The sequence below is a fragment of the Gadus chalcogrammus genome, chromosome 17, assembly GCF_026213295.1.
Source record: "Gadus chalcogrammus isolate NIFS_2021 chromosome 17, NIFS_Gcha_1.0, whole genome shotgun sequence".
Taxonomy (NCBI): Eukaryota; Metazoa; Chordata; class Actinopteri; order Gadiformes; family Gadidae; genus Gadus; species Gadus chalcogrammus.
In genome coordinates, this window is record NC_079428.1 from 7967652 (window position 1) to 7982103 (window position 14452).

Genomic DNA, 14452 nt, shown 5'->3' on the forward strand with positions numbered 1-14452 from the left:
GGCAACAGGTACGTTCACATAATTGATATGCAGTGCCTATAATGTAATGGACAGCTTAGCTTAACTGTATGAGTTGGCTAGCTAGTGTTAGCCAACTAAACCAGCCTCCTGTTACCAATGTTTGTGTGTGTGAGGGGAGACCAGAAACAGAACCGGACACTTTATTCACAGTCCGTTCAGTTTTATAGGTTAGCGACAACTCGCAGAATCGTGCAAACCATGCAGCACGATTAATATTACATCAGTCAACAATGGTAGAATGGCAACAGGTACGTTCACATAATTGATATGCAGTGCCTATAATGTAATGGACAGCTTAACAGTGCGGACATGAGCAGATCATCTGAGATAGAAACAATATGGTGACAGCTATAATATTGGTCAACTTTAATATAATAAAGACTATAATATTGGTCGAAGAATTGTATTGGTTTTCAAATTACAAGATTTATCCAAGCCTGTGCTTTAAGTAGGTGTACTTTTACCAGACTAGTTGTATAGTTTGGTGGAAGAGAGTTACAAAGGAACAAGGTGGGTTTGTCTGCGGTTGTCTGATCGACTTGTAGGTGTCCAGCCGAACAGATCCTGTGGTGTACGGCAGTGAGAGTCACCCGCCACCAGCCACGAGGGTAATAATGTCGTTCTGCTCCAGGAAGCAATGGAGAAGCTACAGTGACTACATGTTGGGTCACAGTCTTTGTCGTGGTAACGGCTATTGTTGACACAGCCATTCAGACGACCACCGCAGCTCAATAAATGAGATCTGCTGGATCATTGTCTACATGATAGAGTTTCAAGAAATCTTACATTTTGTGTGAGCAATAAGTGACAATAATGAAGGTCTACATCACTTGGCCTATCTTCTGTGGATTAACAAACAACCACATAAACATAACAACCAACACAGATTTTCTATATCGTTAGCCTCGTAGCATAATTAAATTGCCTAAGTTATATTTTAAGGTTCATCTTGTATTTGGCTTAAAAAATGCCTGAGTCAAATACTCAGGCAGATCGTGATGACGGAATGTAAAAAGCACTCTGATTGTCTTAGGATATAGCCCATGAGGCACAGTGAATCAGCAGCATTAAGAGAGTAGTTAGGTTAGACATCACAATTTGGCCAAAATATGACTTCGGAAATTATGCCATGAGGCTAACGATCCGCTGTTGCTGCTCTCATAGAGTCTAACAGGAGGCATGAACCACCAAGGGAATTGTGCAGCAGTTTACAATACGTTATATTTATTGTCATGTAATGACAGCCCTCCTAACTTGGGAAACGCTATTTCAGTTGGTGCATGGAAATGTCTAGCGAAGCTGAGGAGTGGAAAGGTCGTAGAAGGTTCGCACTGAAGACGATTGCTCCGTTGCATACAGAGGGCGGATCTACATTGCGTTGTCAGACTGCCTGACAGTGTCAGCATTTAGTAACCCACATAGGTGGACGCCACACATATGAAGACGAGCCTGACGAAAAAAAAAAATCGTCAGGCTCGTTATTTTTTTGGCTGTTGCCGTGACTTTTCTTCCTCTTTTGCAGAGTCAGCTGCGTTTCCAACAGAAATTCACAGCAACGTCAAAATCACATCACTGCTTCGCTTCCTATCAGAGCTTCGAGGTACACCGTCCCTGGCTGTATTTACAGAAGGCTACCTTGGTCATAGCACGACAAACTGGAAATTCAAAAGTAATTGATTCTGTGACTAGATTTAAAAATTAAATGGAAGGTAGCTGTGTTAGGCATGATTTTAGGTATTTTTTTCTTTGGAGATCTATATGCAGATGGAGGAGGCTAAAGTTCCTGTTTTTTCGATCCTTCCCCTCGAGAAGTCTTTCCAAACAGCAGTTTTTCATATATTTGAAGCAGAATATTTTCTGCCTATGATAAATTGTTGAGTGCATTTTGATAAGGCCTTTTGTGGCTTTTTTATGCTTATTTATTCCAAAGGCATTCCTTTCCTCTTGAAGTATGGGATCAGAGAAAAAATTTCAAGACAGACAGTGCGGTAATTACTGGTCATGTACTACCGTGACCAAATTTGAATGGGTTTAATAGTGTAGCAGTAGCTTTGTGAGCTTACCTGTATTTGTTAAACCCCAGTGCCTCAAGCAATTTTTCAGCAATATTTAAGCAGGGTTCGTTTCTATTCAGTTAAAATTCCCGAAAATACAGTGTTTCCCCTATACGCAGCGGCGGTCATGAAATATGACCGCCGCTGCTGAATTTCATTTTTTTTAACAAGAGGAGAGGAGAGCCTCATCTTATCTCTTTAAAATACGAATGTTATATTATATGTTATAAAATTCCCTGTATCTTTAGAAAGTTCTCAAAAAAGAAAATTGAATTAGGTGCGTTTCCATCAACGCAGTGCAAATATGTTTTTGAAAGAGTTTCTGAAAATGGTGTTTTAAGATGGTACATAAATATAATTTGTAAGCCCATGTTGCAAATATAACAACAAAAAAAACATTTAAAATTTTGATGCATGATTGTGGACTATATGGAAATAGTACCACTCCAGGTCTTCTGGAAATGTTTTTGGTCGCTGTGTCATAATTCAGCTTAATTTTTAATATATTGTTGCTTAAGGCACACTCATTAACGAGAAAATGTCAAACTGGCACTGCATGTTGAAAAGGTGGCTGACCCCTGATATAGACATTCTCGGGTCACCCAGGTGTCAAAGGTGACTTTGTTGGTATAATTACTCGACCTGTGCATGCGCGAGATGGTACATCCAGAGCTAAAGCACCGCCTCTGGCGGTCAGTAGGAATGAAATAGAACATCCTCTCTTAGGTCCTGATATATAGTGGAATTGCATTGTTTTCCATCTAAAATAGCTCTAATGTTTTTTTCTTCGATGAGAGCAAGGAAAAGTTGTACCTCTTCAGCGGTCCACACGTATCTATTATTCACATTGGCCATCTGTTCCATGGACGTATTTAAAGGATACATTGTACATATTTATAATTCGAAATTCGTCGCAGCCTTTATACCACAGATACTCCAGGGTCTATAGCAGGGATGGGGAACTGGCGGCCCGCGGGCCGCATGCGGCCCGCAGCCCGCGGGCATGTGGCCCGCAGCCCGCATGCCCACTCAGCCTGCACATAAAAAAATAAAAAATAAAAAATAAATAATAAAAAATAAAAAAATTATAATAATAATAATAATAATTGATCGAGTTACAGAAAACTCGTTCAAGAAAGATGAGAAGAATTCATAGAATTCAAAGGCAAACCCATGCGTCTAGTTTGCTTAGAAGCGATATCAGTCACTAAAGATATCCACTTAAGTCGCCACTACAACTACTACAACTGCTTGTTGGGTTTGAGTTCATTGAGTTGTTGCACTTAATGTTGGGCCACGGTTTTTCAGTTTTTTGACTTCATTGAATGATGATGTATGTGAGCCCTTTGCACTGATAAAAATACTGACCATTCATGTGGCTGTTTGAGCATGGAAAACATGAAATTAATGTATGTTGGTTCAATTAACATACCGTACATAGGTTATGATTCTGGACGATTTTTTAGGTAGTGGCCATCGCCAAAATGCACCAGAACACAGGAAATCATCTACCAAATTCAAAATTATGTAGCTTCTCTCAGCTCACGTATAGTTGAAGTGTGCAGTCATGTGTCCCTCCGATGGTTATGATAAAAAATGTGGCCCTCTTTATCATGAAAGTTGCCCATCCCTGGTCTATAGCATATAACCGCGTTTTCTGATTACAGTTTAATGCATTTTCCACAATGTACCAGCTCTCGTTTTGAAGGCTGAACAGACAATTTTACTGGAATTACTTAGTAGGTGTCCATATATCAGGGATTAATGGACACGGTATAATTAAAGGATATGCAAACATAGACATCCTGTATCATATATATATATGATACAGGATGTCTATGCATACAAACGCTTAAATATATATATATATTGACACTACAAGTTGATGTTGGCAGGGTTGCTATGGCCGGTCGTTATGCGGAAATCGGAAGGACGTCATCAGTCCTGTGTGTTCAATGTTTGCTACGTCACAGCTGTTTCGAAAAGTGTGTTTCAATCTCAGATTTTGCGCATTTATTCTCTTTCGCATTTCTCAAAAACCACCTCAAGCGTGCGGATAAACTTTTTTGCGAATTAGAGGATTTTTATGCAAATTTTGGTGTTTCCATCACCGTTTACTGATTCGATACTTCAAAATGTGCATAAAATCAGAGGGATGGAAACGCAGCTAGTGAAACATTTTTGAGACACAATTGACACCTCTAGCTAAATGTAGTAACCAAAGAACCAGCTACAACATTGTTTTCATCCAAACGAGTCGTCTTTAGCGAACGGTGAATTGCATTGGCTTCTATGAGCTGTCGGCTTTCAGCCGCGAGCTTAGGGACCGTCTGCAAAGTGCAAAACTGAAAACGACCACAATGGTAAAATTTCAATAGCGTCGCCATTATTGACTCTAGAGCCCCAAAACTCTTTCCATAGAAGCATGGCATATTTATGGTCATACTACATCCTTTAGCTAAGGTTCTGTGTGTTAGCTAAGGTTCTGTGTGTTAGCTAGTGGCGTCACCATTATTGACTCTAGAGCCCCAAAACTTGTTCAATAGAGGCATGGGGTCTTTCGGTCCTGCTACAGCCTTTGTGATGGGGAGAGGGGAGGGAGTGGGAAGATGCATGGGTTGGAGGAACAGACCTTTTCGATTGTTGTAGTATTTGTGTTATGTGATTTTACTGTATCGGGCGGTTGTTGATATAATATATGTTTTGTTAAATATATGTCAATAATTGTTTTAAAGATTATACTTATTATGTTCAATCTCTCCATATTTCCCCTGCTCATTACTGTGCACAAATGTACTGTATGTACACCCTTCTGGTGCCGGCAGACACATTGCGAGCGGGAAAAAACATTTCACCTCCGCTGTCGCAACTCCATCATAGGGGAAACACTGAAATGTAATTTCTAAAATACTAATATTTGGTTACTAATGATTGAAAATGGGTTCTCAATCATTTTGTTGTTGAATGAATATACACTTTTAATAGCAAACTATAACCATTATTTTGAAATACTATGAGGTTATCCTGGTATATCAAACCGAAGGTCAGGAGCACCAAATAGGAAACAAAGGCCAATTAAAAGGGTTCACTTAGTTCACACAATGCAGGATCAGCAGTTCAACACTCAACAATAGTCGTCGCAATATTTGTCAACATGAACAACGTTCTGCAAAAGCCGTAACAGAACAAAGACTTGGAGCCTGCGATGTAAATAGGGGCTCGATGCCAAAGCTGCTTAAGGTTTAGCTGAATCCCTGGGTCGAAACCATACATCAATACCAAACCGAGTTAAGATGGTATAAGGTAAGAACTTTATCGTGTGAATAACGTTGTCAAAGTAGAACACAGGAATGAATGGCGAAGATAAAACATTATTTAGTGCATGAGAATAAGTTAAACTAAAAAAGATACAACTTCCAACAATAACTCAATACCCCAAAACATTATTTTCAAAGTAAAAAAATATATGGCCAAACAAATAAAAAATGTACGTCAAAGTATCTAGTGTAAGACACTGGCAACCCCAGTGCCAGGATTGGACTGCAAGAGCTGACATCAAATGCCGCGTTCTAAATAGAGACAGCCCAAAGTCGTTGTATGACCAAGTAAAAGTGGATGCATTGCTATCATATAACGGCTTTGCTGTGTATCTACACTGTGAGGGCCACATTTAAGTGGAAACATCTATGCATTGATATCACACTGATATCAACTGCTTGCACATGCACAAAGGCAGCCAATTATGCATAACGGCCTACATACACAGAGGCATATACATTAGCATAAAGAATAATTTAAAGCTTTTCCGCCTGCCATTCCCTCTCCCATCCTTGTTATTCCACTGAGGCCCCTCTCTGCCCCCCTTTTCTACCTCTCTTCTTGCTCCCCATCTTCCCCCTATCTCCCTCTGTCCCCTCTCTCTTCCTATACACCCTCACCTATCTTTCCCTATTCCTATCTCCATCTCCCCTCTTCCTTGTTATTAAAGTGTCTCTCTCTCCCCCTTTCTCTTCTCATCTTCTTCCTTTCTTGCATTTCATCCCTCACCCCCCTCCCCATCTCTCTCTCTCTCTTTAACTTCCAAACTCCATCCTTCTCCACCTCAGCCTCCCTCCTCCTCTCCTCATTAATCCACAAGTGCTCTCCATCGCCCCCTCTCTCTCCTCCATCTTTTTCTGAATGAGTGAAAGAGAAAGGGGGCGTGAGAGAGCGTGGCCGGGGGCATCGGGTCCATCGGTCTAATGGTGAGAAGTGAAAGTCAACAAACCAGAATAACTGAACAAAAAGTTCCAGAGTACTGAACATCGATTTGACTGATTGTCTAACTTGAAAATAAAGTGCATAAAAACGATACAAAACTTTACCATCAGCTGTGTCAGCAATATATCTCCACACAACAACAATTCCTACAGCAGCGCACAATAAAACAGATTACAATATGCACAAAGTCAATAAAATGGGAACGGAGAAGGATTGGTGTGGACACGTTTGTCGTAATAATGTCCGCCGTTAATTTTGCATAACATCAAAATGACACCCTTGCGTGGGCAATCATAGCGGTATTATTCATCATGTTGGTGGTTTTCATTTGATACGAGTCAACGCGGTCAGTTGTGCTCGGGGCCTTTATGGCTCCGACGCGGCAGGGTGAAGCCCAACGCCACGAGAACAAAACGACCTAAAACCCTCACCCATTTAACGGCCATTTGCTCAGCAGAAGGAAGCAGGATTTATTTGGATGACAGCGGCGGCTGCGCACGTCCATTACCGACGAAGGGAAACCACTTCCTCCCCCATTAGAGACTCGAGGCAGCAGCCTCAGTCTGCTCCACGTCCGAGTCCCCATTGCTCTGTCCCCACAAGACTGTGTTTTCAACTGTGTGTGAGCGCGCAAGAGAGAGTGAACGAGTGTACGTTTGTCCATTATAGGCAGGCCTCATCCGTGTCATTCCAGCCGTTTAAATATTACAACCATTTCATGTGAGCTGAATGAGAGCCATCATGGACTACCTCACATCACCCCCCCCCCCCCTCATCACTCCTCTCTCATTTCATCCTGCTCTCGCACGCCAAGTCTCTCCGGTCATTTCCCCCCCTTTTACGGGTCCCGAATGCACCACTCACTAAATTATCCAGCGCTTAACGCTTGACTGAAGGGGAGCGGAGATTCGGTTTAAGGAAATGTGCGGCGGCGCGCTCGTTTGTTCCAAATGAATTTCCTCGTCCCCAAAAACACAACATTAAGATGATGAACTTGTAAGCGGAGGAGAGAGGAGCGAGAGAGGAGAGAGGCGCGAGAGAGGAGAGAGGAGGCGAGATTGCGGGAAGAGTCGATAAGGCGTTAAACTTGAATAGGGCCACATTGAACACTTTTGTATGGCTGTCCGTCAACTGAATCAGACACACACACACACACACACACACACGCACAGTCCAATGGCTATCAAAGTAACCCGCACACACACACATAAATATACAAACCAAAACATCTATCCAAGCCACCTCCCTCAATAACAGTCACACACAAAGAATAACAATAGATCCTACTGCCTACACCAACATACACCCACCAATGCAATCTGTCCAAATGTCTACCACGCTAACAGTAACACAGCCCACACACCGATGCAGTCTGCCTGACGGTCTACCACTAACCCACAGAGGGCATTAAAAAAATAAAATCGCCTCTGTAGCCCACTAACACACAATTCCACCACATATCCCATTAGTGTGCACAGCAACACACACATCTCCCACTTACACACCAAAAAAGATATGTCCAACAAATCACCTCTAATACACACAGAAATACACACAAACACACTATGTACAATCACCTCAGGCGAACACAAACACACTACACTATCCAATCACCTCAGACTACCACAGAAAGACAAATACACAATGTCCAATCATCACCGACACACACACACACACACACACACACAGGTGTACTCACTCTGTGATTTCCTCGGTGACTGTGTGCTCCACCTGGAGTCTGGAGTTGACCTCGATGAAGTAGTGTTTCCCGTGCTTGTCCACCAGGAACTCCACTGTTCCTGCATTCTCGTAGCCCACCTGGACAGGAGCAGAGGGGAAAAACAGGTCAGCGTGTGTTATCGGTGTTCGCGTGCGTTAGCGGTGCTACTGTGTGTTAGCTGAGCCTCTGTGTGTTAGCTGAGGCTCTGTGTGTTGGCTGTGGTTTTGTGTGTTGGCTGTGGTTCTGTGTTTTAGCTGAGGTTCTGTGGGTTAGCTAAGGTTCTGTGGGTTAGCTAAGGTTCTGTGGGTTAGCTAAGGTTCTGTGGGTTAGCTAAGGTTCTGTGGGTTAGCTAAGGTTCTGTGGGTTAGCTAAGGTTCTGTGGGTTAGCTAAGGTTCTGTGGGTTAGCTAAGGTTCTGTGTGTTAGCTAAGGTTCTGTGTGTTAGCTAAGGTTCTGTGTGTTAGCTAAGGTTCTGTGTGTTAGCTAAGGAACATAGCTAAGGTTCTGTGTGTTAGCCAAGGTTCTGTGTGTTAGCTAAGGTTCTGTGTGTTAGCTAAGGTTCTGTGTGTTAGCTAAGGAACCTAGCTAAGGTTCTGTGTGTTAGCTAAGATTCTGTGTGTTAGCTAAGGTTCTGTGTGTTAGCTAAGGTTCTGTGTGTTAGCTAAGGTTCTGTGTGTTAGCTAAGGTTCTGTGTGTTAGTGTGGCTGTAAGCTTTAGTTGTGTGTTGGAGTATTGCGCTATAGTGTGAAGCTCAGCTGGGACAACAACAATGTCTGTGGGTTGCAATAAAAACGGGGTCAGTGTGTTACAGATACCAAGAACATTGCGTGCATGTATATTGTTAAGCCGCTACAAGACCATCTCAAACCAATGAGACATAACCCAGATAAATGCTGCAGAGAAGAACATGTGCTAAGGGATCCTGCTGCCCTGCTCACCCAGCAGAGCATGACGAGTGAAAAGCTGAGGGGATCCGGCCAAACTGAACAAGAGGAGAAAAGAGACCCTATAGGGCCCACCACACTGGGGGCAAACAGCACTAGGGGTCGGCCTCAGTGGGGGCACACCTCACAGGGGGCCGGCCTCTCTGGGGGCCCGCCTCTCTGGGGGCCCCCCAAACTGGGGGCCCGCCACACTGGGGGCTCGCCACACTGGGGGCTCAGGAGCAGTGGTGTAGTCTACGTGATACGCAGGTATACGCCGTATACCCACTAGGAACGCACCAGGATTTGCATATACCCTCTTAAAAATGTGCACGGATACGTATCAATCGTCTTGTGACAGATCATTCACTTCTGTGTTTATTTTCCGCAAATACCGGTTGGGTATAACTGCAATAAAATAGCAGGGGAAGTTATCTCCTACATTCACCATTCATAAAATTCCTCCTGCGTGCTCGCGCTCTGCCCTGTTACGAAGCGCGAAGCTGCCCCTGCATCTCTGCATGTTAGTTGGCGGGCCGAGCCCCTCCTTCTCGCGCTGTGATTAGCAACCCACACAGATTGAAAGATAAACGCGGGAACAAGTTGCTGCAAGTTGACCCTGCAGCAGCAGATGCCACTACCAGGGCTACGGAGACTAGCAAAGAAACAACAGAAAAGGGTGTGTGTGTGTGTGTGTGTGTGTGTGTGTGTGTGTGTGTGTGTGTGTGTGTGTGTGTGTGTGTGTGTGTGTGTGTGTGTGTGTGTGTGTGTGTGTGTGTGTGTGTGTGTGTGTGTGTGTGTGTGTGTGTGTGTGTGTGTGTGTCCAGTCCTCCCATATTAATGTGCAAACCACATAACAAGTAGTCAACAGAAGACAATGTTTTAATCCCACTGTATATCTCCTTGTTACTTTTAGATGTGAACCCCTGGCCAGCCTTTCGGACTGGGTGTCAGGCTAGGGAATTTAGAAACAGGCATCCTTGGTTAGAGTGGAGGGAAAAAAAGTTAGGTAAATGTCAGCCAACATGCAGTTGGTATACACAATTGAAATTCATAATGTTAATCACTATGCCAATGAGAGTGTGGTGCAGTAATTTCACACTTTTACACAATTCAATTACTGTATGGTATGTTAGATAACAGTAAGAGCTAAAATTAGAGCAATTGAAAGAGTGAAACATTAGTCTCCTGTCATCTCCTCCTCATGCACTGGTTAGCCATGGTTGTAAACAGTTCATTCAATTATTTTGAGTAGATTTTGTCCTTGTTTATCATGTGCTATTGCTACTATAGATATAGAAAGGACAACTTGTCATTTTTGTGTTCTATTTGTTCAAACTGTTTTTAAAACTGATAAACCTATTCAGCTTTCCATGATTGTTGATAATCGTTGATAATCGTAATACTCTTAAATCAGCGGGTTGTAGACCCCTGCGTTGGTGAGTGTGGTGCGACACCCCATAAGCGCCACACACGTACACGTACCGGTGGGACAGGTTGGTACAAGGCTGGGAGGGAATCATCACAGTATACCCACTACAATAAAATAGACTACACCACTGCTCAGGAGGTAGAGCGGGTTGGCTGGTAACCGGAAAGCTGCTAGTTTGATCCCCGGCCCCTCCTAGCTCCTAGATTTTTGAAGGGTCCATGAGCAAGACACCTCACCCTGACTGCTCCCGAGGAGCTGGCTGTCGCCTTGTATGGTTGACACCGCCGTCGGTGTGTGAATGTGTGCATGAATGAGTGAATGTTAAGCAATATATTGTAAAGCACTTTGAGTAGCCGTTGGTTAGAAAAGCTCTACATAAATGCAGTCCCTTTACCGTTTATTTACCAAAACAACATAAACTGAAGATGCAAACAATGTCATGAAACTAAACTACCTGGTCTCCCCAGAAAGAAATAGGCCTACAAAAATACTGAACCTAAGGTTTATTCTCTGATCACAGATGAGGCTGATCTTCGTCAGCATAGCAGCCAGCCATCTCCCTCCGCTGGCTTTTTAAAGCACAGGTAGAATAAACAAAGCTGCGCACAGCACTACAAACGTTTGCAAATAACGTGTCATTGACCGTGTGGGGTGTGAAAGAAAGAGCATGTGTTTAGGGTAAACATGAAATCGGTGTAATTGCAATAATATAAAAAAATAAATAAAGATCCAAGAAATAATTAATCATATTCTCCTCTCAGAGTACGCTTTCGTGATATCAATTTAAGGAAAAAGAAAAAAATCAATCGCCTTTCACAGCCAATGTTATAAAAAGACCACAGCTCCTAAGCCTCGGACATCCCCCCAAATCATGTTCTCCAATAACCCACCCAATCCCCTTTCCTCTCGACACATCCACACACTCCCTCTGGTCCAGCGCCGAACAGAACTACACAGCAACAGCCATTACCGTGCTGATCGCTCAAACGTTTAAGGCCCCCCGTTCTACCACCAGGTGGGATGTTGCTTAGCCGTTTGACCAAAAATGTAGCCCTTATTGTGACAAACCGCATCAGGCAGTTCGACCCACCAGCCCACCCAGTGATTTGACTCACCGTAAGGCTAATTCATCCCTCGTGTATCCAGGGGGGACACTGCCATTTGTGATGTCACTAAAAATGTTAATTTTAATAATGGCTTGTAATGGCAGATTTATATCACGACGGCTGGCAAAATGTGGGCTCTTTGATACACTAAATTCCACAGGTTGCCAACGCCCTATAAGTGTTAAGAAAGCGTAAACGAAAGCTTTGTAAAATGACCAGCCATGCACTTGCTGTCAAAAAGCTGGTGGAGAAAAATGTGCAACGTGGATGGTTCCAGAAGATTGATTGTACTGGCCCCATCGACGGGCATGTTCAGCAATAAAAGTGAGCCGATATCACCCAGACGGAATACATTACCCTTACTTTCTGTCATTTAGCGGATGCTTTTATCCAAAGTGTATAGGTGAGGCGGGGAAGCAACGCTTACAATCAATAATGAATCAGGCACGTTCCTGGGACGGTATTTCCACTTTAAAACATAGCATTAGGCACTGGCATTATAACAGAAGGCATAGGGGTCCGCCGAGCAGACTACGAACAAAGCATACTCGCTACGACTACTCAAGAATGCCTCAAACGCACTTCCCGTATTTGGAATGTTTCTATCATTTCCGTTTCACCCAATGGTAGCTTTTACACACATGACCCAAAATATCAAGCCTTGGAACCAGAGGCATCTGCAAGCTCATGTTTTATTTGCGCTGTCGTTCCCACTCAGACAGATTTCCCGCAGACCTGGCCAGGGACAATCTCAAGCATCTGTCTAATATGGCGAGGGTTTGATACGATGACTGCACAGAGAGGCGCCCTATGGGAGTGCCATTGGGGCGTTTTCAGAAGCAACCAAGATGGTGGCTTCTGATGGATCACATTTTCATTGCTCCGATTGGTTGTAGGTCTATCCATTTGCGGCCAGAGGCTTTTCTGGTCCTCACCAGTTGATAACGGGCCTCGGATATGTGAACTGAGAGAATAGAGACTAATTTGCATTTGCGAATTGCTCTGGCATGACGAGCATGACAAAATGTGTGGTGATATGGACTTTACTATTTAACCAAAAGCTGGTGTCTGCAGAAAATCCCTGAAAGACTGTGTGGGACCATGCATTTCAGTGATACCACGGCCCCACTGTGTATTGGAAAATTTCATAGATGGGTAGAGACAACCTTCTGTTTCAGAAACTTTTATATTCACCAGAAAACAGGCCACCAACAGCACAGAAGCATGTCTCTTTTGAAAGATCGAATGAAAGTCGACAGCACAAATCACAAAGAATGAAGTGGAGAAGTGTTTCTTGAGGAACGCAACCAAACGAGGGCGATGAATGGAAAACTAAAAAAGAACCTTGATTGGACTGTAGTTGTTAAAGAGGTGCCCATTCGCCTGGAGGACTTCTATGATCAATAAAGTTTGGCTTGTGTAAAAGTACTCACTGTCAACGCCATCAGAACCAGAACAGAGGGGGAGAGAGAGCGCGACCAAAGATTAAACTCTGTAATTAGGATATAGCACGAGAAAAGAGAGGAGTCCTCAAAACACAAACAATGCATCCGTCTATTCAGCGAACATAAAAATGATGAATGTGAGAGATACTGCGGTCAAGGGCTAGGCCTAGCATACAGGTAGCATGCACGCCTGTGTTATGGTTTCAGTCGGGTGACTCAACACCTGCTTTGCGCACATTGGCTGGTTATTAGTTTCATAATTGGCGGAATAAGCAGCGCTCTAAAGAATAGCACGCACACACACACACACCCTCACACCTGAGGGCGTTCAGTTAGATTAGCATCAGAAGAAAGATACACAGCCCAGTACTATGGCATCAGTGTCACTGCAACCAGATCTCACACACACACACACACACACACACACACACACACACGGTTTATTATATTCTATGGTGGAAAAGCCAGATAGACCCTTTACCAGTCACCTGACCACACACACTCACACAACGTCTATGCCCACAGAATAATGCCCAGAATATTAAATCATGCAAACAGGTTGACGGCAAGCAGAGCCTTGAGAATGAATGTTTATTAGAGAGATTTTAGCACACAATAACTCAATATACACACATACTGCCAACACACTAATTTGCCAAGACAACATCATTCCACGGAAGCTGGAAGTACGCCTGGCATGCTGTGTGTGTGTGTTTGAAGTATTTGTGTTTGCAGTATTAGTGTGTGCATGTGTGGGCAGTATGTGTGTGGAGTGTGTGTGCATGCATCTGTGTGTGCTTGTGTGTAATGTGGGTATTATCACCAAGCTGTTGACGAATATGGAAGCTATGACCTGAAAAAATATGATAAATAGACAATCTGGGTTGAAGTAAAGGCACACGTTTTAGTTCCCGTTAACTTTGCCAGTGTTGAGGTCCATCTTTCATCTGTTTATCTGTGAGAGCATGATTGCAGCCATGAATGACTGCATTGCAAACTTGTTTGTTCAAGTGCTGCAGGGGTGAATACGCATAGCCCCAAGGCCTTTCTAATGGCTCCCTGCAGCTTGCTGTGCACACTCAGTGTGGTGAAAAGGACCCCCCCCCACACACACACACCTCTCTCCCTCCCTCCTTCTCTCCTTATTCCTACTAATTGGACTACTAGTACTAACTGCTTCTCAATCTCTCCTTCCTGCCATTTGTTTTTCTCTAACCCTGCCCACCACCTTGATGACTCTCCCTCTCTCCCCCGCCCCCCCTCCCCCCCCTCTCTCCCTCCCTCTCCCTCACCCCCTCCCACTCTCCCTCTCTCTCTCTCTCCCTCTCTCTCCCCCTGACGGTCAGCGAGGGCTGCGGTGGCGTATTGGATCGAGTGTCTGCTGCGTCACCCCGGGTTCTGGCGGACGGATCAATGGGCCAATGAGGGCGCACCGGAGACGTCTCAGGAGCTGGGGGACCCGCACGGACTAGTGAGGGATGCACGGGTTCAA

The 14452-nt window shown here is 43.9% G+C and overlaps 1 protein-coding gene across 1 annotated transcript in view; it reads right to left on the bottom strand.

The window, feature by feature from the left end:
• LOC130370323 (pyruvate carboxylase, mitochondrial-like) overlaps positions 1-14452 on the bottom strand; it is a 254949-nt gene that overhangs the window by 196448 nt on the left and 44049 nt on the right. The window contains exon 10 of the mRNA XM_056576055.1: positions 8035-8153. Within this exon, the coding sequence (XP_056432030.1) occupies positions 8035-8153 (119 nt within the window). The remainder of the gene's footprint in view (positions 1-8034; positions 8154-14452) is intronic.